Source organism: Acomys minous, assembly GCF_964271855.1.
Source record: "Acomys minous genome assembly, chromosome: 14".
Lineage (NCBI taxonomy): Eukaryota > Metazoa > Chordata > Mammalia > Rodentia > Muridae > Acomys > Acomys minous.
This window is the reverse complement of record NC_140496.1, coordinates 58,116,928-58,142,311: the sequence shown is the minus strand read 5'-3', so window position 1 is coordinate 58,142,311 and position 25,384 is coordinate 58,116,928. Positions and strand designations below refer to the sequence as shown.

General features: G+C 46.2%; 1 protein-coding gene and 1 long non-coding RNA gene across 4 annotated transcripts in view; one reads left to right on the top strand and one right to left on the bottom strand.

The window, feature by feature from the left end:
- The window catches only part of LOC311583523, a 60,857-nt gene that overhangs the window by 18,104 nt on the left and 17,369 nt on the right, over nucleotides 1-25,384 (top strand). The window lies entirely within an intron of this gene.
- Nucleotides 8,907-25,384, bottom strand: part of VTCN1 (V-set domain containing T cell activation inhibitor 1) — a 68,775-nt gene continuing 52,297 nt past the window's right edge. The window contains exons 3-6 of the mRNA XM_084757205.1: nucleotides 22,593-22,940; nucleotides 17,817-18,095; nucleotides 13,178-13,344; nucleotides 8,907-10,644 (exon numbers count right to left, since the gene is read on the bottom strand). Coding sequence (XP_084613331.1) covers nucleotides 13,223-13,344; nucleotides 17,817-18,095; nucleotides 22,593-22,940 — 749 coding nt within the window. The 3' untranslated portion in view covers nucleotides 8,907-10,644; nucleotides 13,178-13,222. The remainder of the gene's footprint in view (nucleotides 10,645-13,177; nucleotides 13,345-17,816; nucleotides 18,096-22,592; nucleotides 22,941-25,384) is intronic.

Here is a 25,384-nt window from a genome sequence, read left to right as displayed (position 1 = left end):
AAATTCTACTTTCTTGGGGCTCATTGTTTCAATAGTCTCATAGCCAAAGGGAGGGCACAAGTGTCTCTTTAGACCTTCAATCCTTTCAGTGTGGGTTTGCAGTGCCTCAGTGCAGGTGTCCTCTGCCAGCGCACACACACAACCGTGTGTGTATCTGTGTGCGCACGTGTGCGTGTGTGTGTGTGTGTGTGCGTGCGTGTGTGTGTGTGTGTGTGTGAGTGTGTGTGTGTGCATGTGTGTGTGTGTGTGTGAGTGTGTGTGTGTGCATGTGTGTGTGTGTGTGTGAGTGTGTGTGTGTGCATGTGTGTGCGTGCGTGTGTGTGTGAGTGTGTGGGCATGTGTGTGTGTGTGTGTGTGTGTGCATGTGTGTGAGTGCGTGTGTGTGAGTGCGTGTGTGTGTGTGTGTGTGTGTGTATACAGATGCTACAGCTTGTGTGTAGAGGTCAGAGGACACTTAAGGAGTAAGGAGGCTCTCAATTTCTGCTTTGTAGAGACAGGGGTCTTTCCTGTTGGTCTTGTTATTTGACAGACAGCCTCTGTTGTCCATCTCACCCTGGGACTGCTGAGATGACAGACAAACATTACTGCATCTGGCTTTTGTTTTGTTTGTTTGCTTGTTTTGTTTTCTTCCCCCCCCCCATGGGTTTGGCTGTCCTGAAACTCACTCTGTAGACCAGGCTGGCCTTGAACTCACAGAGATCAGCCTGTCTCTGCCTCCTGTGTGCTGGGATTAAAGGCGTGCGTCACCACCACTGCCCAGCTGCATCTGGTTTCATGGGTTCTGGGGATTGAACTCAGGTCATTGGGCTTGTATGCAAAGCACCTTTACCCAATGGGCCATCTTCCTGGCCAAAAGCTTTTTCATGATTTCACTGTGTCACACTAGATATAAGTGTGTCTGTATCCAATTTGTATGACTTTGCCCGTGTTTGTTCTTCATCTTCAAGGACTTAGTGAGAAAAGAAAGGCAAAAAGATGAAACAAAACAGCAGCAACAGCAAAATCTAGTTTTCTTTCTAAGAGCCCAAGGAAGGGACATTGTGATCCAAAGATAGCCTTAGTACTGCAATTTAGCTTGTTGTGTAGAGCCCAGCTGCCCTCTGACACAGCTTCTTTTCTTTGAAATCGGAGGCACTTGGGTTGTTTTCATCTTTTCATGACCAGTGGCCTTTTGTAACATTGAAAATAGAAACTGGTGGTTTGGGGAGGCCATTCATCAACTTAGCTCCCTCAGCGGCATCTTTGTGCTGAGCCACTGTCCTCTCTTCCTCAGGTGTCATCTGACCTGCTTTGAAAAGGTGGCCGATGGAGCAGGCCTGCTGCTGGTTCCCCACTGTTCAGACACTAGCCATCTATTCTTGGTCAGACAGAGGAAATACAGCCAGGTTGTTCATATGCTTGCTGGTCTAGCTCAGTATATGGACCTTATAATGGCTGATTTTATTAGTACACACACACACACACACACACACACACTTTTGTTTTGCATACATGTACACACACATATACACTTGCATACATGTACACACACACACACACACACACACACACACACACACACACACACAAACACACACACACGAATGTTACAGACTTGTTTCCCCAAATGTATATGCTGAATTCTCAGCTCCCAGTATACCTTGGTATGAGACCATATTTACTGGATTAGAGCCTTTAAACAGCTTCACTAGGTTCTCAACCTGTGGATCCCGACCCCTTTGGTGAGAGTCATGTATCAGACATCCCGCCCATCAGATATTCACATTATGATTCATAACAGTAGCCAAATCACAGTTATGAAGTAATAACACAATAATTTTTATGGCTGGGCGGTCGTCACAACATGAGGTCACAGCATCAGCAAGGTTGAAAACTACTGGGTCAAATGATGCCATATGTGCAGCCCTAAACAAGGGTGTCTGACATTCTCATAAGAGTGAGAGCCAGGTAGGGTAGGACATGCCTGTAATTTTCATACTGGAGAGGCTGAAGCGGAAGGGTCCTGAGTTCAAGACCAGCCTAAGCTAACAGTGAGACAGTCTAATTTAAAAAAGGTAGGGAGAGGTATCAGGGGTGTACCTAGGCAGAGAGAAAGCCATCTGAGGTCACAGTGAGGAGGCACAGAGCAGCGAGACAGAGAGAGACCTTCTTCATACCCCGCTCTTGAACTTCCTTCTGTCCTCTGGAACTGTGGGAAAGCAAATTTCTGTTGTCTAAGCCACCTAGTTTATCATACTTTACTTGGCCGACTAAGGAAAACAATTCAGTGATGCTGGGGAACGCTTAGGTAGAATATGCCTAGCTGTGAGGAGAATGCGGTGGGGGCCTTAGGGAGACTCGGGAGAGCCTTGCAAGGTCTCTGAGAACTCCTTTATCAACCAGGAGAGCCCTGGGCATGACTTGGGGAACAGTGCAGCCTCTTTCGGGGAGAAGAGCCCTCTTTTCTTTCTCTCAATGGAGAAAAAAATTAATGGCAAGGTGGTGGTGGTGCACTCAGGAGGCAGAGGCAGGCAGATCGCTGTGATTTTGAGGCCAGCCTGCTCTACAGAGTGAGTTCGAGGACAGCCAGGGCTACACAGTAAAAGCCTATCTCAACACACACACACACACACACACACACACACACACACACACACACACACACACACTAGCATACACAGCTTAAGACTTCATTTTGGTATTTTCCAAATAGTATCTGTTTGGAGCCCCGGAGAGATGGTTCCACAGTTAGAAACACAGGCCGCCCCTGCAGAGGGCCAGGATTTGGTTTCTAGTAACCACATCAGGCTTATACCTGCCTGTAACTCCAAGTTCAGGTAATCTGACGCCCTCTTCTGGCCTCTACAGGCTCTGAATGTACTCAGACATACACATGTACACATAACATCTAAATACATAAATAAAACAATAACCCAGAATCTGTTAGACTCTTCTCCTTTCCTCTTCTGCCCCCATACCCTTACACCTACCCCCCATAGCCTCTTTCCTACTTGAATGTTATGCGAGTCCTTTTGTCCTTCCCACCTTTCTTAACTTTCTCTTTCTTAGTCTCTGATCCAGTCTCACAGTCTACACTTATCTCACAGCCCTTATCTACGGATAGTCCAATATTAAATGTTTCGATCCACATCTGAACAAGAACATACAACATTTGTCGGGCTCACTTCGCTTAGTATATTTTCTAAACCCATCAGTTTTCCGTAACACTTCGCTCTTCTTCACTGCTGACTAATATTCCATTGTGCACACACGTGGCTTTCACCCTCCATCCATCTGTGGATGAACATCTTCGCCGGGTCCACTTCCTTACGGTGTGAATAACGCAGCCCTAACATGATGTTACAGGACCGGGTGGCAGGATGCGGAGTCCGCTGACAAGCCCTTCACAGACAGCTACAGATCCTGAGAACAGAACAGAGAATTCCCAATGACGCCTCACACTTTATAGCAAACACCAGAGTGGAAGTCAGCGTTTATATAACATTTTTAATTTTACTGGGCCCTCCGTTCGTGCTTGTGCTTGCCCAGAAGTAGGTTATAATGGTAGGTAGAGGTTTGAATCCTGACTAGCCTGTTGACTGTGAGATCCTGGTGTGACTTAAGCTCTTGAGGACTTTTTAATCCTCAGTAAAATGGTGATGGTGGTGGCACTAGGACCAAATAATAAAGATGGAACAGGAGAAATATCTAGTATGATGTGATGTATAGCAGGCGTCGTTTTCCTTTCTTTCTATAGAGGTGGTTGTTTGTGTCTGGTTTCCACAGCAGCTCCATGCTTATGCAGGAGACATAGTCTCTTTGAGCATGCCTCGTGCTACACAGTAATTCTTAACTCCATGAGGCACAGAAACACGTCGAAAGCGTTCCACACCTCCTTGCTGAGAATCTGTGATGCTCCAGCGTCTCTGACCAGTGGAAACCTTTGTAGCGTCATCACTCGATTTCAATGGAGAGAAACTGATGTCAGAGGATGCTGTGCACTACGCTGCCGACAACGGTGTTCCACAGCCTTCTCATATGTAGCTGGGGATCAGAGATTATGCTGTGGCCTTCTGGGTAAGGGGATGATGAAGGAAACAGGGGAAGGACAGAGTAGGCAGGGCCTAGATGACAAGCGATTGGGAAAACGTTTTAAAAGGGAAGGTGGCAGAGGCTGCACACAGTTGCCATTTCTCAGACAGCCTCGTTCAGCAGGATCTGAGTAGACCCCTGGGAACACGTGCTGACGCTCACTAGAAGCTGCTGCCTTCATGCTCCAACCCTGACACATAGCCAGCCTCACCTATTCAAGGGTTGCTGGAATCGTCTACAGCCATCCGAGCTATCTCATTGGTCATATTAAATACCATAAAGTTCTGGAAATTTCTCTGTCAAAAGTAAAATAGTTTTCTCCCTCCACTGACATGTGGATGGTTATAAAGGAAGTTATATAATTGCCACTGGAGAAAACCGGAGCAAAATGACACGGTCCTGGCATGCCGCAAATAGCTGCAGACTAGGTTCACGAAGTAGCACTTTTCTCTTGTTCAGAGGAAATTGTAGGGGACCAAAGTATCCATGAAATGGCCGTGTTTAGAGTTCTGAGTGAGAGCATTATAACAGAATACTACAAATAATGTTTAGACTAGGCAATCAGATTTGAACCAAAATGATCGAGCTGAAAGTAAAAAAAATCAAGATTTATAGTATTATATTTTTATATTAATTATAGGTGTTTATATGTGTGTATTAACATGTGCATTATATGTATATATGTATGTGTGTACATGTGTATATGTGTGTGTATGCATACATGTGCCAGTGTGTGCATGCCCGGGAAGGCTCAAAGAAGGTGTCAGATCCTCTGGAGCTGGAGTTACAGGCAGCTGGAACCAAACTCTTGTCCTGTGCAAGAGCAATAAGTGCTCCCAGTCTCAGGGCCGTCTCTCCAGGTCCCCAAAATTATGATTTTGAGACAGTCAGACAAAGCAGGGGCTGGTGACAGCTCAATGGGTAAAGCTATGTGCTTCAAAGCCTCATGACTTAAGTTTGACCACTGAAATGTGCGTAGTGGGAGGAGAAAACTCCCTCCCATGCGTTGTCCTCTGACCTCTGTGCACACTGTGGTACGTAGGCTTTCCCCACCCCAGTAAACAGATAGATGAAAGAGACATTAAAAAAACAAACACATGAGCAGTGATGTCTTCTAGTAGGCAGGACTCCTGGAACGCTGGTTACAGACCTCCCTTTCCAGGCTCTGACGCAATTGCTATGTTCCAGCGGCTAAAAGTTAGCAAGCCTTCCCAGGGAGTGCTGGCCTGACCCTTGTTTACAGCACAGCCTGTTCAAAGGTCGTCTGGATTCCCATGTCATGGTCAGGGGGCGTTTAGGGCACAAGGATGGAAAGAATAGAGCCCACTTTACGCTAAATTACACAGACTGACTAAAGAAGAGAGTAAGATGTCAGTGTGTTGCCCTGCTCCGAATCCTGAGGAAAAGGTTATTGCTGTGTACAGGAATGTTAACTCGGAACCTGGGTGCTCTGGCAAGAGGCCATATCCAGAGATCTTCTAGGTCTGTGTGAGCTGGTTGGAATACAAACACGCCTTTAATCCAGGAGACAGATGCAAACAGATCTGAGTTCAAGGCCGGCTTGGCATAAAGCAAGTATCAGGTAAAGAAAAGCATAGGTCCAGGCGTGGTGGTGCATGCTTTTCCTCCCAGTGAAGCTAAAGTTAGTTTGTAGAAGGAAGCACCCATGCTTGAAAGTGAAGTTTAATTGAGCGGCAGAAAAAGTGATGAAGCAGAGAAAGATTTGACACACTAGTATAAACCCAACTCCCACGAGAGGAGAGGAAAGTACTTAAGGGGCAATGCAGGAAGTGAGAGAGAGAGAGGGGGGTGGAGAGGGAGGAAGAGAGGGAGAGAGAGAGAGAGAGAGAGAGAGAGAGAGAACTCAGGTGAAGACAGAATGAGCCAGAAGATTAGAGCAGGTTGCTGAGTTAGTTTGAGGCCAAGCAGAGCAATTCCAGGCAGAGAGAGAAGCCAGATTGAATAAGTCAGCTGTTAGAAGAGTTTGAGCCAGAACAGCCGAGTTGAACCAGCCAGCCCAGTGCCCAGAGAGAACAAGAAAGGCTGAGCTTTTTAAACAGTGAGTCTCAGAGGCTGAAAACATTCTAGACGTAGGTTAGGTCGTACAAAGGCTAGAAGCTTCCAGGACTAAGCCTAGGTTAGCAGAAGGAGGCAGTGATCCTCTGAGACTACAATTGAGTCAGGAGAATAAAGTTCCTTTTTTTTTTTTTTTAAACCATTGCTGGTCCTTGCGGGGAGGTAAAATGTAAAGATGGAAGAAAGAATAGGCTGTTTATTTCCACACTGAAACTTCTGGAAATGATTCAGCAAAATCAGTTGAGGTGCAGAGCAAGACAGCTTGAATTAGCGCCTCTAATGCTGTGTGTGTGTGTGTGTGTGTGTGTGTGTGTGTGTGTGTGTGTGTGTGTTTGGGGGTGTGCCTGTGCATATTCTAAGGTATGTGCCTGCCTCACACAGAGACCAGAAGAGGGCATCCACGCCCCCTGGGACTGAGTCACCACTTACTACATGTGTGCCTGCTGCACACAGAGACCAGAAGAGGGCATCCAAGTCCCTGGAATTGAGTCACCAATGGTTGTAAGCTAACACGTGCGTAGGCTCAATTTTCTTAACAAATATATTTTATTACGAACTTATTAACAGAGAGTACCTCACTTATAACCCAACTAACCTAAACAATAAGAAAAGGAAATTAAAGAGTACAATAATGAAACTGTAAGGATATCAGTTCTGAGGAATGATTCTCCTGGTGTAATCAGCAGAATTTCTTCTGCTGGAATCTGCAACAACCCCACAGAACCCAGAACAACAGCTGGAGCCTGGAGCCCCGAAGCCTTCCCTCGAGTGGTTCTCACTAGGAGCGTCTCAAAGTGGAGTGATGAACAGCCAAAACTATACTAAATCTCCAAAGGCCCTGCCTCTTGTTTTTGGCTCACATTTATGTCTCCTCTCAGAATTTGTTCAAGGATGTTTTTCAGCTGGTTAGTAACCAATCTACCCCACATGGTGGTTCAACTTCTAAGTGGATAAATATCACCTCGTCTCTCACAAGTCTTTTTCTCAACCCACACTTGTGACTGAAAGAAAAAACATGTTTTTCACTCCTTCACACATGGGGGCTGGGAAATAAACCCAGGTTCTCTGAAGAACAGCCAGCGTTCATGACTGCAGAGCCATCTCTCCAGCCCCCTGTTGCTTTGAGCCTGAGCCTGGCCACACATCACAGCTGAGCTCATAGGAGAATGTAGAGAGGGCAAGGCAGGAAGGAACTAGGGGTAAGACACACCCTTTAAGGCAGGCTCCCAGGGATCTTCTTTCTCAGCTAGGCCCTCTTCATGGCCTACTCCCCACTCAGGAGTGCCATGAGCTGGGGACCACACCGCCATCACTTGAGCCTTAGAGGTCATTTGATTTCCAGCCCACAATCCTCATGCTTCTCCTTGAAGGTCGAGTTGTTTATTCCTTTGAAAGTGTTTTAGCTTTAGGGCATTTAGGTTTGACCAGTTATAGGTGTCTGTAGTCTGCGCCACGTTCTGGATTGTGCCATACCTATCTGTTGTGTACTGCATCTGTCCTGTGTGCGCACGTGGACACGACTGTTTGTGCCACACCTATCTGTTGTGTACTGCATCTGTCGTGTGCGCACGTGGACACAACCGTTTGTGCCATACTTACCTGTTGTCTACTGCATCTGTCGTGTGTGCGCACGTGGGCACGACCGAAGGAGTGTCTCTGACTCTGAAATAAAGCAGACCCATGTGTCCAATAAGGCTTAATCTCCACCCTGTGGGGCCAGTAGAGATGGTGAAGCTTTAGCACCAAGCAAGAGGAATTTAGGCCCTTGGAAGTGCGACCTTGAAGGGTTACTGTCCATGTCCCTCTCTGCTTCACACTCATGCTGTGAGTCACTTTCTTTGCTGTGTGCTCTCTGCAACAAGCTCACGTGACCACAGGCCCAAAGCAACAGTGCCCACCAACCATGTCCCAAGACTCCTGAGACTGAACAGATGTATCCTTCCTTCTCTAACTCAGCTCGACTGTTTTGTCACGGGACAGCCTACAGTCCTTTTCTACATGAAGTATGTTGGAACCCAGCTTGAAGTGCAGGAAGGGAGCAGGTCTAAGCTTCTCTTGGGAATTTGTCCTCTGCAGATACTAATTTTCTACCAATTACCAGTAGAAAGTATATAACCCGAGGCTGGCTGGTGACCTTAACTGTACCCTATATAAATGATAAAAGAGCCATGAAAGACGATTTTGAGGTTCTTCCAGATCTACACCTTGGTAATTTCTCAGTCATAAGAGTTGTCTTGCTGCGAGTGGTGGTGCACACCTTTAATCCCAGCACTTGGGAGGTAAAGACAGGTGGATCTCTGTGAGTTGGAAGCCAGCTTGGTCTACAGAGTAAGTTCCAGGACAGCCAGGGCTATGTAGAGAGACCCCGTCTCAAGAAAAAGAAAGAAAGAAAGAAAGAAAAGAAAGAAAGAAAGAAAAAGAAAAAAAGAAAAATAAAAGAGTTGTCTTTTGTGACACTAGTGTAATTGTGTGCGTGTGTGTGTGTGTGTGTTCCCCAAATTTATCCATCTTAAATCAAGAGCCATGACTATTTTCCATCTTAGAAACAGACTCAAGTGGCACAAACCTGAGGAATTTCCTTGAGTACCTAGACCCAGACACTCAGCCCACACAGACTGCCATCCTTTCCCACTTACGCAACTAACACTCTTAGAAGGCTTGCTATCTGTGAGAGGTGTTAACCTTTAGAATGTGTCCTCCAGCTTTCCCATTCACCTCTCTCTGTCTTCACCTTCCATGACAGACCAGGCAGACAGCAGTGTAGGGAATGTATATTTAATAATTCTCTTGAATGGTCTCAAGATCTATGTAACAAAATGTAATACAGATATGGTGATCCAAAATGCAGGGAGGCAGGGGTCGGCAGATGAGCGCGGGGAGGGAGTTGGTGGAAAAGTGTCCTTTGCTATCCAGACTTCATTCCTCAAGGCTTCATTTCAGAGAGGGTTGCCCCATTTTCTTTTAGAAGTCTCTGTGTGGGCTGGGGTGTTACTCAGTCGTAGAGCATTTGCTGAGATGAGGGTCTGCGTTTGATCTCTGGCATTCTAAAAACAAGCAGAACCCCCAAATCCCAGAAGTCCACGTGTTTCAAGGAAGATTTGCTTTTGCTGCCTTAACTTATGCTTTGTCCAGACACGGTTTTGAGGTCTAAAATTCAGAACCAGAGAACTTGAAGCGGAAATAAGGCAGCATTTAAGCCAGACTTACTGTGTGGCACAGAATGAAGAGAGAGGCCTCAGAAGCCCAGGGAGCTTATGGCAATCCCCTGGAGAATTTCCCACATGGCTTCAATGGAGGACGGCACACAGTGCTGAGACTGAGGCAGTAGCCAGAGAGGGAAGTCAGTGCCCACTGTCAGGAAGGAAACATGGTTATTTGCACTCACCCACTCCTGGATCTTTCCTAATCCAGTTCAGGATTTCTTAACCTCAAAGTGGCTAGCATTTGCAGTTGGGTACATTTTTTTTTCTTAGCGGGAGATGTTCTGTCTATTGCAAGACATTGTGCATAATCTCCGAGCTCTTTCCTCTAGAGGACAGTAACCCTGCTCTTCCTCTTGTGACATTTAGTTTCTACATTGCCAACTGTCCCATAAAAAATAATAATGGGAAAACCACCCCAGTTTACTGCCAGTGCCAGATCTCAGTTGGAAGCTGAGGTAACAGCTGCCCATGCACGATAGAAAGTAGAAACTTCAAACCTTAGGATGACATAAGGCCACACGGCAGGATGAGGAGAGATAAAGTGGAAATTGTTTGCCTAGGAGAGAAGCTATTCAGAGTATTTGGAAAATCAGCATCACTCAACTATTTTGTTTGTCCTAAAATGGTGATCACCCTCCCTATATCCTTGGAGTTTGTCAGGTGGGAGGCGAAGCCAAAGCAGCTTGAAAGCATCCTAATGAGAAGGGAATCGGGTGGGGGGGGGGCCTGTCACTCAAACGCTGCCACCTCTGAGTCACAGAGTGGTGGCTGATTAGCAGCTTTTCACGGCTACACTATGGTTTAATGTGCTGAATATAAAACAAGTCCATGTCAATCGAAACCATGCAGGAACTTTCAGAGCAACATCATAAGAGTCCACCCTCGCTCAGGAGCTGCAGGTAACGGGATGTGGGAAAACATCCTCCGCACACGCATTGCTGTGGTCCTGAGATGTGGGAAAACATCCTCCGCACATGCATTGCTGTGGTCCTGAGATGTGGGAAAACATCCTCCGCACACGCATTGCTGTGGTCCTGAGATGTGGGAAAACATCCTCCGCACACGCATTTCCACAGCACTCTTACTGCACTCTAGTTCAGTGGAATTATTTTCTAGGTCCATGTTGTTCCTATTGGAGGCGTCTGTGGGTTGCTTTTGTTTTCTTCTTCATTTTTTTTTTTCATCTTGTTCCTGACTGTTTCACTCCAGACTTGTAGACACGAATTCATTTTCTCCCAGAAATATAAAACTAGGTCATGTCTTGTGGAAAATATTTCCGTAGATCCTCGGGATTCTGAAAACAACCGCAATAACACTGAATCATGATAGGCTCTCGGTCAGTGTAGACTGAGAATCCAGCCTCCCTCCCCCTTTGCGCCTCCTGTTTTGAAATGGCCTTATTTTTCTGCATTCTGTTTTCTGCTGTGGTCCGCGGTCTCTAGGCCGCTGGGGGAAGGTGACCATCCGGTCATAGGCTCAGGAGAGAAGCAGGTCCTCAGCGCTATGGAGGCAGAGATGGAGGATGGAGGATGGGGTGTCGTTGGAAGACACTGTCTACCTCTACTCCTAGATTGGGGGGGGGTATGTGACCTAACATGCCACAGCCAATGGTAGTGTGTGTCTCAAATAATGACCTGTCCCTTTACTTTAGAAATATTAGGGCTGGAGAGATGGCTCAGTGGTTAAGAGCACCACTTGCTCTTCCAGAGGTCCTGAGTTCAATTCCCAGCAACCACATGATGGCTCATAACCACCTATAATGTAATCTGATACCCTCTTCTGCAGATAAAGCACTCATATGCAATAAATAAAATAATTAAATCTTTTAAAAATATTAAAGAAGGGTAAAAACAAGATACAAAACAAAACAAAACAGAATCTCAAGGAAAAAATCTATTTGGTTTAAAGTTATTCTTCTATAAATAAAATTACTTTCTATGGAGAACAAAATGATAGCTAAGTGTGCATTAACTTTTTTTTTATGGTTTTCAAGACAGGGTTTCTCTGTGTAGCCTTGGCTGTTCTGGACTCACTTTGTAGACAAAGCTGGCCTTGAACTCAGAGCGATCCGCCTGCCTCTGCCTGCCAAGTGCTGGGATTAAAGGCGTGCGCTACCATACCCAGCTTAATTTTGTGTGTGCTATGTAACACTACCTTTTACATATATGACATGACTTTTTTTTAAACAAAGCTGAAATTTATTGCTCTAAGGGGATATGAGGAAGGATGAATAAGCTATACTCTATAGCCATATTGTCTAGCTGCTGCTCATTAAAAACTTATTTATAGTGTAAGCAGGAATCAAAGGAGGGAGACAGAGTTCCTCTGCCCACTCTCTGAGGAAAACCATGGGGTCAGAAATGATGGGACTGGCAGGGTTCCTTACAAAGAATCCACTTTCTACACTGCATTGTTCTAAGAGTTTAGAGAACACGAGAAGGGAAGATAAGAAACAGGTGAACAGATCTTGCCTGCCTCCAGATCCTGAATATCTGGACAAGGAGTTCAGGAGCCTCAGTGCAGGTAGGATGCACCGTGTACACATGCCAGGTGCACGTGGGACTCAGTGCAGGTAGGATGCACCGTGTACACATGCCAGGTGCACGTGGGACTCAGGGCCCCTCAGGAAAGGGGTCTTAGGCTGAACAACACTTCCATGCAGTAAGAGAGAAGGGAAGCTCCATGGTTAGGAATGGCTAATTTCCCAGAAGAGGATTTTGTGTGTGTGTGTGTGTGTGTGTGTGTGTGTGTGTGTGTGTGTGTGTGTGTGGGTGTGTGGGGTACTTGAGAGAAGAAAGGACTCTGATTGCTTAGCTGGAGACAACAGCTCTGATGCAACTGTGCCCAGACTCATTCCAGAGCAAAGACACACCATGATGCAATAGTGTTTTCATGGTGTGAGGTGGTGGTGGTGGGGGAAGACACCAATACAAGGCTTTAGAACTCAATTAGGTCTGGCAAGATCCCTTAGTGGTTAAGAGCCCTGGCTGCTCTTCCAGGGGATTCCTAGCAACCACATGGTGGCTCACAAGTGTCTGTAGCTCTAATTCCAGGGAATCAGATGTACCCTTCTGGTCTATATGGACACCAAGCACACACACACACATACATAGATGTACATATGGCAAAACACCCAGGTACCTAAAATAATAAAACAAAAATCTTAGAGTTAGTTTGGACACAAGATGATTAAAAAAAAATGGGTTGGGATCAGTCTGAAAGACAACCGGGAGGAAATGCTGCAGGGTCTGTGACAACGACCGACATGAAAGACAGAGGACAGTGTGAAAACCCCCTGGGACTGTGCACCTCAGGCCTCATTGGGATGCCTCAGAGCTCGTGTGGGCGTGCTGACTGGAACGCACAGCTCGGGTCTGAGCAATATTTACTTGCAGTAGGATGTTTAGATGGAAATGCCGTATTACTAACTGGAGCCAGAGAACGTGTCTCAGTGGGAGGGCTAGCTGGCGAGTCACCCCCCTGGACTGAAGTGGACAGAGCAGAGGGTGGGAGCAAAGCTCCCTTCTCCAGAAATGACATTCCTTTCATCATGTTTTGTGAACAACACTGAAGCCCCAGGTAATTAATCGGGGCTAACCAGCTCTTGCTCTTTGAAAAGGTAGTTTTGCACCCACCAATGACTCAGTAAATGAATTAGGTGTTCGAATTTACACACATAGTTGGCTTGTGTGGAGTTGGCTTTCAGATCTGTCCGTCAGAACTGTTTGGCTCCCGCTTCCTAACAATTAGCCTAGGGCTGGAGAGATGGCTCAGCTGTCATGAACGCCGGCTACAAGCATCCAGGCACTCTCTGTGTATTCTCTCACCTGTTGTACCAGTAACTTTGCATGCTTCTGTGTGGCCAAGGCCCCTCATCTCAGCATCAGGCAAGTGGAGAAGAGGAGTGCCCAGCTGGCTGCCAAGACAGAAGGACCCAACGGGGAAGGCCCTGAGTTCAGCAGCTGCAGTTGACTCCGCCTTTTGACCTCTGAATCTGTAAAGGGAGAGAAAAAAGCTCAGAGTCACAGAGAAGCCGGGTGTGGCCTTCACACGAGGAAAGAGCATCTGAAAAATAGAGCGATTGGTTCCTAATGCACATTTTTGCTCCCCTTTCTCCATCCTTTTAGCACCAAACACAGAGGTTTCCCTTTCTATGGAGCCAGGTCCATTCTGGGACCCTATTCAGTGAGGACTCAGCCACATGAAAAACTGCACCAACGAAGCAGTCCTTAAAGGGGCTAACGAAATGGCCCAAGCCCGTCCCTTGGGTTTGGACACACTTTTACAGGTTTTGTGTCATCAGATTTTATCACAGCTGTATAAAATGGTATGGAATTATCAGTTTCATCTTCTACTCTTTTCTTGCCAGATAATCCATTTACATGCAACTGTTGCAGTTTTGTGACTCGTTAGGTGTGTAACCTCCATAAGTAACTCAACATTTACTCCGATTTCTTCCTCTACAAAATAAAGCTAAAATCAGAATGGCCTATTCATAGGGTTATCATAAGAATTCACGAGTGCCTTAGAAAGGTGCGTGGCGTACAGTCAGCCAATAAGCGTCATCTGCAAACACTACACATTTAGTAGACCCACTCAAACCCAACAGCTACTTCTTCCACACCCTCATTTACAATTGTATTTCGTTAGCTTAACTTTGTCTTAAGTTTCACATCTGGATTTATTGTTGCTACCAAATATGTCAAGTAAAAACATAATTGTTCAGCAAATATTTTTTTGTTGCTGTGTTTATGGGTTTATTTTTTTCAAGACTGGGTACTTGCTCTGTAGGACCAGCCCGGCCTCGAACTCACAGAGATCCACCTGCCTCTGCCTCCTGAGTGCTGGAATTAAAGATGAGTGCCACCACCACCCATCAGCAAATGGTATTGTGTTTCTTTTTAAAAGAGACTTGTTTTATTTTTTATGTGTTTATACCTGCTCATGGGCAAATGCATGTGTGAGTACAGCTTTTGAAGAAGTGGGTGTTAGGTGCCCTGCAGCTGGAGTTACAGGTGATTGGTTGTGAGCTGCCCCATGTGGGTGCTGGGACTGGGTTTGGGTGCCCTGCAAGAGCAGTATGTGTGCCTAACTACTGAGCCATCTCTCCAGCATCATACTGCTGGGTTTCAGAAGAGTCCATGTCAGGAGCCATGTACAAGGGACCCCGCCATTAGGCATCACTCTCGTGCTCTCTGCTCTGGCATAAGAATCATATGAATTGCTGAGATGATGATAAACAAGCTGTTCTGCCGTGTATATACGTTCAAGAGTCTTCTGACTCTTGGCTAAAGCACACTGTGGCCTGTAGGTTGAGAGTTGATTGTTTCTTGACCAAAGAAGGAGGACACGTGGGCTCTTGAGATGACATCACTTTTCCTGTGTGAGTGTCAGCATCATGTCTTGAGAGTGACCTTCTGCTTTGTTTCCCATGCCTGAGATGTGTACAGATTGCTCTGGTTAATAAAGTCGTCACGGCAAGTATTCACTGGCCGTCCTCCTGAATCTATTTCTTGTCTCTGCTTTCTTCTTAATCCTCACTCCCCTCTCAGGTACTGTTCAACTGAGCCAGTAGGGTCAGGCAGGTCCAGTAAATAATTCCCGCCTCCCAGCTTAGCACTGCACCAGGTAAAAAGAAGGACAATGGAAGTAAGACAACAAAGACCAAATTAACATCTTTACTGCTGAAAAAATCTAGTGATGCAGGTAAGCTGCTCCTGGACTCTTCCCCTGTGGCAGGTTTCCATCTTCTGGGACAGATTCTGCCCCCAAACCATTTATGGCTTAGAGAACAGAGCAGAATATGTACTTTTTGATAGTGACAGAAGAGAAAGGGGAAAAGGAGCTAAGCTATGCATGTCTAGCTTCTTCTACTACTTCTTCTTCTTCTTCTTCTTCTTCTTCTTCTTCTTCTTCTTCTTCTTCTTCTTCTTCTTCTTCTTCTTCTCCTCCTTCTCCTTCTCCTTCTCCTTCTCCTTCTCCTTCCCCTTCTCCTCCTCCTCCTTCTCCTCCTCCTTCTCCTCCTCCTCCTTCTTAAAGATGTATTTATTTATTATGTAGTGTTTTGCCTGCATATATGTCTTCACGCCAGAAGAGGGCACCAGATCTCATTATAAATGGTTGTGAGCCTCCATGTGGTTGCTGGGAGTTGAACTCAAGACCTTTGGAAGAGCAGCCAGGGATCCCACCTCATAGAATGAAATACATGGGATAGGGATGTAGCGTCCCTGGCCTACGTGCGATGGGTCATGTGCCAAGCACCGGGCATCTCTGCCTGCATCTTCCACGGGCGTTTGAAGAGCAGCATCCCACAGCCATCGTCTTCTCCCCTCTCGGGTTGGTCTATTTTCCTGTCGTGTTGGCACCCTACATCCTGGGTGGTGACTTCAAGCCCCATCTTGACTTTTATTCTCTTGCCCATTCACGTTTGCTTTCTCAAGACCTGTAGATTAGTTTGACTATGGGTTTTTATGCAAGCAACTTCTGTTTTGTTTTTTTCTTCTTTCTCTTTCCTTTTCCGTATGGCCACAATTGCTCCACAGGCTCCTGACTTCAAGGCTTTTTAATCTCTCAAAGACATACATTTTTTCCTTTATAATCTAACATGAATTTTCCTTACCTATGGACCCACTCTAGTCACAGTTAACAATTCTCCCTTAGAGGTCCCATGTTGATAGTGGAAATCATTGTTTAGTGATATTTATACCACTTCTCTAAGTATTTCATGGGTTTTTAAAGTGATATGAACATGCTTGACACAAAATATACACTTGCTGAACAACTGTGCAGGTTGACTAGCATTCCACTATGTGCATTTGCTATAATTTATCCATTTGTTATCTATGTCACCAATGGACACTTAAGGCTTTGATTTTTTTTTACTATTATAAATAGTATCACTATGGCCATGAGCATAAAACTATTTATCTAAGACTTTTCTCAGATTTTTTTATATACTTAAAAGTCTGATTGTCAGCTCATATAGATAGTCTCTTTTTAGAGCTGCCATTTTTTTCCTTTTTTGTTTGTTTGTTTTGTTTTTCAAGGCTTGGTTTCTTTGTGTGGCCTTGACTGTCCTGGACTCACTTTTGTAGATCAGGCTGGCCTTGAACTCACAGAGATCCACCTGCCTCTGCCTCTCAAGTGCTGGGATTAAATGCGTGTGCCACCGCTTCCAGCTCAAGCATGGCATTTTCTGTTGATTGGACCAGTGTCAGTCCTACAAAGTGCATGAGTGGTCCAGTTTCTCTACCTCCTCACCACCCCTTGTTAATTTCTGCACATGTTTTTATGCATTGTTGGTGAGCATCTCAATGGGTCTGGGGTCAGAGGTGACAGCTTCTTGTTTTACTTAGCTTTCCTCTCATAATCGATGTCTTGAAGCACGTTTTGATGTGCTGTTGGTCATTTGAACAGCACAATTGGGAAAATGCCTTTTCTCATGACCTCATTTTCAAATTCAGTGCTCAGGGGCCTGGAGAAATGGATTGGTAGTTAAAGCTGCTCACCATGCAAGCCTGAGGAGAGTGGGCTTCAGATCCCCAGAAGCCTATATAGATGTGGTGTGGGCACGGGGGCACACCTATGACTCCGGCCTCAATGGGTGGAAACAGGGAATCGATTCCCAGAGCGGGCTGGCTAGATAGACCAGCTCTGAGTTTGATTGAGAGACCCTGCTGCAGTGACTCAAGGGGAAGAGCAATGGGGAATGATTCCTCACAGCCATACTTATGTGCACATGTGCAAACACATGAAAAAACACGCACAGGCATGCCATATCAACACCAAAATGAAAGAAACATACACACGGGAAATGGAGAAAGGCCACAGGAACTCAGGTATCTATGGCTGGAGATGCCATCCTATGGTAGACTGCGTGCCTACTGTGCACGTGGTCCTGGGTCTGACTGTCTAGCCCTGGGACAGAAAACCTGGGATTAAAGGCATGCGCCATCATGCCAGGCTCAGCCACCATCTTTAACCAATATACTATAAACATTGTGGTGTTAGGCTTCTGATTACATTAATCAGTGTGAATTAGAATTATGATCAAACTCTCTAGAGCAAGTGGCTCTCAACCTTCCTGAGGTTGCAACCCTTTAATAAAGTTCCTCATGTTGTGGTGCCCCAACCATAAAATTATTTTTGTTGTTACTTCATAACTGTAATTTTGCTATTCTTACAAATTGTAATATAAATATCTGATATGCAGGATGTCTGATATGTGACCTCTGTGAACGGGGTCATGACCCACAGGTTGAGAACCATTGCCCTACAGGCTCTGAAAGACTAGAGACTTTTATACCGTGGTACATATTAGATAAACTCAGTTTTAATCAACATACTGTTCTCTCTCTAATAATACATGTGGAAAACATGGAGAGGTGTGCAGGCATGTTTAGGAATACTGTTTATGACGACTATGCCTCAGATCCTTGGTTTCATCTCTACCCACAGGAAACCCACCTGTCACTTTGATATCCCCTGTGGCTTTGGCAATGTTGTTTTCAATCATACAGGAGTACGTGTTGTTGATTGTGACGTTGTAGAGCACAGACACAACCTTCATGGTCACATTCTCAGAGTTCAACTCAAAGCTTGTGTTGGAGACTTCTGAGAAGTTGGCTCCTTGGTCAACTTGAGATGCCCAGGCCACTGTGGGCTGAGGAAACCACCGAGGTGCCTCACAGCGCAAACTCTCTGAACTGGCATTATAGTCCACGTTTATCTCTGGCACACTGAAGGCTGCAGGTTCAAAGGTCAGAAAGGACAGATGTCAAAGAGAGATGGATTATACAAAAAGGCTTTTTAAGTGCTGGATCTTCCCCCGCCGTCCGCTCCCCTACCCTGGCCGAGACAGGGTTTCTCTGTATATCCCCGGCTGTCCTGGAACTCACTCTGTAGATCAGGATGGCCCTGAAGTCACAGAGATTCACCTGCCTCTGCCTCTGCCTCTGCCTCCCAAGTGCTGGGATGAAAGGTGTGCACCACTACCACCTGGCTAAAGTGCCAGGTCTTAAAAATAAGAACAATCACCTTTATCGTTGAAGTGACTGTGTGCTTTCCCACAGTGATGTTTGCGGGTGGCCCATGATGTTGTGGGAGTAAATAATGATTTGCTCAGAGCATCATTATGCATTGTAACCCTCTGGCCAATACCACATACTCCAGAGGCCCGAGTTTCATGTATATCAGTGTTGGCTAGATAATGTTCTCCGTGTAAAAGGAAATCGGTTATCATTAAAAGAAGGAGGAGGAGGAGGAGGAGGAGGAGGAGAGGAGAAGAAAAGAGCCTATTTCCGTAGGACAACAGGGCCCTGGAAGTCTTCCAAAGCTCATGATCTGATGTAAAGAGGGAAGAGTAAGAAGAAAGAAACACACAGTATTTACCTTTCACAAGAGAAGGCATTTCACAGGCCTTGTCATTATGGGGGATTTGGAGTTTTCTTGGGTAAAGACTGCAGCTCTGATGTCCAGGAGCAGAATGGTGGGTATTTGTTTTATTCTAAGAAATGATGCTCATTAAAATAACATCTGGAAATTAAGACATTCTTTCTCCTCTATCTAGGCCGAGTGACACAATTTTAAAAATTGTCAAGGGGTCTGGGCTTATTATTATGCCACAGAGGCAGCCCAAAATTAATATTAAAATGTGTGTTGACGAAGATGATGATGATTGTGAAGGTGTGTGGGAAGCCTGGAGGGTAGTTTTGTAGCGCTGGTTCTCTCCTTCCACCTTGACATGATGGGGTCACTTGAATGGGGATGCCCCCCCCCCCCGTAAACTCACATGCTTGAATACTTGGTCCCAGTTGGTGGAACTGTTTGAGAAGGACTAGAATGTGTAGCCTTGTTGGAGGATGTGTGTCACTGGGAGGGTGGGCTTTGCGATTTCGGATGCTCAGCATTCCAAGCCCCCCCATCTCTGTGCCTGTCTCTGTCTCCCCCCCCACACACACAATGCTTGTGAATCAGATGCAAGCTCCCAGTTCCTGCTCCAGCTCCATGCTGCCTGCTCGCCTGCTGCCATACTTTCTACCATGATGGTCCCCTCTGGACTCACCCCTCTGAATAGGTAAGCCCTAAGTAAACTCTTTCTTCTATTGTTGCCTTGGTCATGACGTCTCTTCAGAGCAACTGAAAAGCAACGTAAGACCCCTGGGTTCCAGGGCTCAGACTCAGGTGGACAGGTTGAATACCAAGCGCCTTCACCTGCTGAGCCATCTTGCCATCCCCGAAGCAGTCAGCAATTGACTGAGCCATGTTGCTGCTTCTTCCCTCAGGGTTAGGCTGGTGCTGAGTGAGAACGAAAGGAAATCTTTCCCTTGCTGTTGATTGCTGGTTGGTTTCTGACACAGTCACATGTAGCCCATGCTGACCTTGAACCCCTCCCCCCATGGAGCTGAGGATGACATGGAACTCCTAATCCACTTCCCTTCAGTGCTATATCCTGAGGATATAGGCATGTGCCACCATCCCTTGCTCTTTACCTTGCTCCCAGCAAGCCTGTTACATAGCAAGGGAGATGAGATGTACATGTATGTAGTATGGAGGGAACACGTTCCTAGGAGGTGATGTGGAGAGTATACCTTGGGCCGGAAGTATATCCCAGGTTTTACTGTATTTGATGCTCCCAATAATCCTAGGGTTATCTGTTATTATACCTCCGCTAAAACTTTTACATTTTTGGAATTGTGTTATTTTACTAACTTCTTTAAAAGATGTATGTGTTTTTTATTTTATGTACTTGAGTGTTTGCCTGCATGTATGTATGTACATCACTAGTACGCAGTGCCTGTAGAGGCCAGAAGAGGGCATCAGATCCCCGGGAGCTGGAGTTACAGGTGGTTGTGACATGCCATGGGCATGTTGGAAAGTAAACCCCAGTCCTCTGAAAGCATAGCCAGGTGCTTTTAACCACTGAGCCATCTTCCCAAGCTTTCCCATTTTACCAATTTCTTTTAAGATAGCATAAAAATAGGTTTCATTATGTGGACAGCGTAAGGTTTACATGAAAGTTCCAAAGACAAAATTCTGTAAGAGAGAATTCCTGTAGATTTCTCGGTCTGTTTCCTCTAATGTAGCATCTTAAGCAGTTATTGCCCCTGTGTCAAAATCGAGACACGAGCACACCCCTGTTGACTAAACTCCAGGCCTTATTTGTATTTTACCCATCTTCCCATTAACATTGCTTTGCCTGTCATTCCAGAATCTCATCTTGTATACCACATGTTTTCAGTCATTGTGTCTCCTCAGGTCCTTATGGACTATGACGTTCTCTCAATCTTTTCATACTTTTTGGGGCTCTAAGAGTTTCACATACGGGTCGGATACTGTGTAGGATGCCTTCCTGTTGGGAGGAAGACAGTGGTAGGGCGAAGTTCTCTCCATCAACATGGCATGCTAGAAGGTGCATGCTCTCCACACCCGATTGCTGTTGCGGGGAGGGAGCCTTTGTTTGGTGTCATTGGGAGTTGACAGTTAATGTCGCTACTCCAGCATAAACTGACAGGAAAGAGTGGGCAGAGTACTAAATGACACCTCCTCCTCCTGGAGAAGGAGAGAGAGAGAAAGAAGTTATTTGGAATTTTTCTATGAACAGAATTAGTTTCACCTCCCTCCTTGTGAGTGTGTGAGTGTGTGAGTGTGTGAGTGTGTGAGTGTGTGCTCAATCCCTGTGTCATAAGTCAGTGCTGTATCTTCTTGTCTCGATGTTCTATGGTTTTCACTGAAGTTCATTCTGTTAGTCTGGCTGTCTGACACCGCCCCGCTATTCTTCATCTTAAGATGAAAAATCTGAGGCTCTTAGAGACTGTGTCCTTTGAGCTACTGTCCTCATCCAGGCCTGACTCTAGGGCTCTGCTTTGTAGCATTACACACACACAGGAGGTGTTCAAGAAAGCCCTACAAAGACTAGTTTAGATTAAGGGAGCACAGGCTACTTTCTGCCCGTCTCCAAGGCCCCTTTCACCTTCTCCATGGGGTTTGCCTATCCCTTCTCTCACATGTATTTGGGTGTGATCTTTCCCTTCCTGTGAACCCCTCAATAATTCTATTTCTACCCCCCTTAAGGTGCTGGCTGTTATACTTTATCGTTTGTTCCCCCTCGCAGACCTTCACATCTGTGAGAGCTGTGCTAGAAACACTGTGAACGGAGGAACAATCACTTTTGTTATTAATCATCTTCATATCCTCCATTGTATCTATCTGCGCCTCTTGTATATTGTTTCAGAGAACACCTATTAGACAGGGTTGGCGCAGAAGTGCAGGCTTTCTGGGGGCGGGGCATATTACTGAGTTTGTAAAATGGCACTATTTTGCTTTGTCCCTTTCGGATCTCTCCTAAAATGGCTTTCATTGTCAGGAGTCTCAGAAGGGACTCATTTCAGATAGAGACTTAGGCCTAATTAGTATAGTAACACTCCAGGACAGATTGTAGGATTTTCTTTCTTTCTTTCTTTTTTTTTTTTTTTTTTTTTTTTTTTTTTTTTTTTGATCTTTTGGGTTTTTTGTTTTGTTTTCTTTTTTTTCCTTTTTTTAAATTAATTTATTCTTGTTACATCTCAATGGTTATCCCATCCCTTGTATCCTCCCATTCTTCCCTCCCTCCCATTTTCCCCTTATTCCCCTCCCCTATGACTGTTCCTGAGGGGGACTTCCTCCCCCTGTATATGCTCATAGGGTATCAAGTCTCTTCTTGGTAACCTGCTGTCCTTCCTCTGAGTGCCACCAGGTCTCCCCCTCCAGGGGACGTGGTCAACCTCCAAAGGACTGCATTTTTTGCCTAGGAGTGCTGGCACACACCTTTAATCCCAGCAGTTGGGAGGCAGAGGCAGGCAGATCTCTGTGAGTTCAAGGCCAGCCTGTTCTACATAGTGAGTTGCAGGGCTACATAGAGAGACCTAGAAAGGGGGGAGGATAGACAGAGGAAGAGAGAGAGAGAGAGAGAGAGAGAGAGAGAGAGAGAGAGAGAGAGAGAGAGAATATGCCATTGAGAATACACCTGGAAATTCAAAGATGGTTAGAGACTGGAAGAAAATAGTTTAAGTCCCAATATTATTGCAGGCCACTCTGCACGTGACAACGGTCTTGATCATAACAACAAGAGGCCACGAACCGAACCGAGAGAGTGGCCGTTTATCAGCACACCAGGAGATTTATCAGCGGCTCATACCCTCAGACATTCTCACGTGCCCCCCCAGGGGGGGGAGGGGTGTTCCCACCTCTGTGGAAGCAACTCACCTCCGGTCTTATACTCGAGGTTCGCATTCCCTTTGCCCTTTGAGGTGCGGATGTAACACGTGTAGGTGCCGGCATCCGTGAGCTGCACGTTCTTCAGTCTCAGGGAGGCATTGCCAACCACCACTTGGTCAGCAAACACCGCTGTCCGGCCTCTGAACATTTCGTGCTGCTGCGAGAGGTCGTCTTTGCCTTCTTTGAACTCATGGACCAAACCTTTGATACCTTCTTTCAGCCACTGGATGACGATGCCGTTGAGTTTGATGTCGGGTTCAAAGGTGCAGCTCAGGATTCCGTCCTCTCCGATGTTCCCAGCCGAGGTGAAGGTCGTGACTGTGATGAAGTGCTTGCCTGCGGTTCAGGAAGGACCAGTGCCAGTGAGACGCTGAGACTCTCACTGCCCTGCTCTTCACTAATGTGAATCGGACAGAGATGTCCAGACAGGTTACAAGTACAGAAGGCCACAAAAAGAGCAGGAAGAAGTGGTGACAGCCCAGCAGATCCACCATGCACAAAGGCTTTTGTAAGAATGATCTGCCCAAACCCTCAGGGGCAGCAAGAGGAAAACACATCAGGGTTTGAACATTTGGATTGAACGTGAGGTTTGAACGTGAGGACTCACATCCTGGCTTTGTTCCTTAACAGCTGTGTAACCTTAAGTAAGTCATGTGACTCCCTGCATCACAGGGGAAAGGAGGTGACAGTATCTGTCTTATCTACCTTGAGAGGTTACTGTGAGGAACAAATCAAGTGAGTGTAAACTGTTCTGCTAACTGGCAGTTCCATAGGTAAGGTGTTACTCTTAGCTGAGCAGAAGTGACACAAAGATAAATTAACTCCCCGTTAAATAACATGGCTGGTAATTCTGAAGAAAGTTAGACTCCAACATGCTGGGACTTCATCCTCCTTGGAATGATGAGAAAACACAGGCGCCCAGAAGGGAAGTGTGTGGCTGAAGTTCTAGTGTTATCTACATCAGAATGAAGAGTGGTGCTTAGTGATGCTCTCTTGGTCCAGGATAGAAACTGCTCTCCTCTTCTCTTTGTCCTGTCGCCTGAGGGAACACTGGCTGACTATGGTGCTGTCTGCTCTACCACCCTCTCCTTTTCTTATCCAGCCTACAACCCCACTCAGCCTGGGGTTCTTTATGCCAGCTGTTCTGACTCAAGGCACCTTAAGATACTTCGATTAATTGAATATTTTTAGAGGCTTCCCGTGACATGAATGTGAAGCTAAGAAGATGACTGTGGAGCCCAAGAGGATTGTGGATGTAAGGATAAAGGAACTCTGGGAAAGATACCATGGAGAGTCTTATCCTAAGAGCCATGCTGGCTGCTCAGGATAGTCAAGGTGGTAGGAGATGCTGTCCTAACCCCTCATATTACACACACACACACACACACACACACACACACACACACACACACACACCACATGCACTCACACCACACACATGTACACCCACCCCACATACATGCACACAACCACCCACCACAACACACACACACACATACACCACTCACACATAGACACACACCACACTCACACATAGACACACACCACACGTGCATGCACACACACACCACGTGCACTCACACATACACACGCCACACTCTTGTGTACACACACACACTGCACACGCACATGCACACTCACACACACACACACATCACCATGATGGGTCTTGGACATTTCTCACCTATGTCAGCTTGCTCACTGGTTTTCCTGCCATGAACATCTGCTGTCTCCACCTGACACATTTGAAATGCCTTAATCTTGCAGGCAGCCTTCTTAAAGTACAACCCAAACACATCCGTCACCTAGCCACTCTTTCTCATGGCTACTCTGGGCTCTGGAATGAGTTGTAGATTTCCCAGGCTGGCCTTCAATGCCAAGCACTGCCTGGCACACAGTGAACGCCTCTTGTTAGTGCCTGGCAGTTTCCTCTCCCACTGTCTCCCTGCGCCATCTCTTTTGTCTGTGTCCCATGGTTTGTTGATTTTCTTTCTTCAATTTAAAGACTCATGAACAAACAGTACATGCTCCTTTTCAAACACGGAAGCAAGCATTCTAGATGTAAGAGTGCCCTTGGCACTTCGAGCGCTTTAAGGCTCCGAGCTGTCTAATTGACTCCAAGACCTTTGTAAAAGAGATGAGGGTGGTGGGTAGGAAATAGAGCCAAAGACGCTAAGCTAGATGGATTTGCATAAAAAAGAAGAACGGAGGGCTACAGATTCAAGAATAAGTCCAGCTAGAAAAAAGGGCGCGGCGGAAACAAGCATGCCCAAGGGTGGGATGGAAGACGCCTCAGAGGCCTGGCTGTGGTGAAAGAAAAGGGATTTGGAGACCAGCTGCCATGTGTGGCCTTTTGTGAGTGAGACCCGGAAAATAAACTAGAAATATGGTTAAAGGAGGTCTGGCTGTGAGATAAGAACGTGGCGCCCCGTTTCCTGACAAGCCTCTTCTTGGACACCACTTTCAAGAGTCAGGATTATTTTCGGTTGTCTTTGTTTCCGAGGGCCAGGCTCGTGTGGGCTGTGTTGGTACACTGTGAGCCCTCCCCATCCTGCTCATATTTCTCTGTCCAGAGTTCTGGCTCTCCTGAGCCCACTTAGCCACATCGTACTCCCATTTGAGCCTCGCAGTCCTTCTGGGAAACCCTTTTCAGTCTGCCCGGGTGGCGTAGGTAGATACGCCCCACCCCATAACTTCTTTTTCCTGTACTATGGCAGCCACCTTCCTCCTCCTTGACTCCTGTCTGGGCTTTGCACTCATCTGTAAGTTTTGCCCAAGGG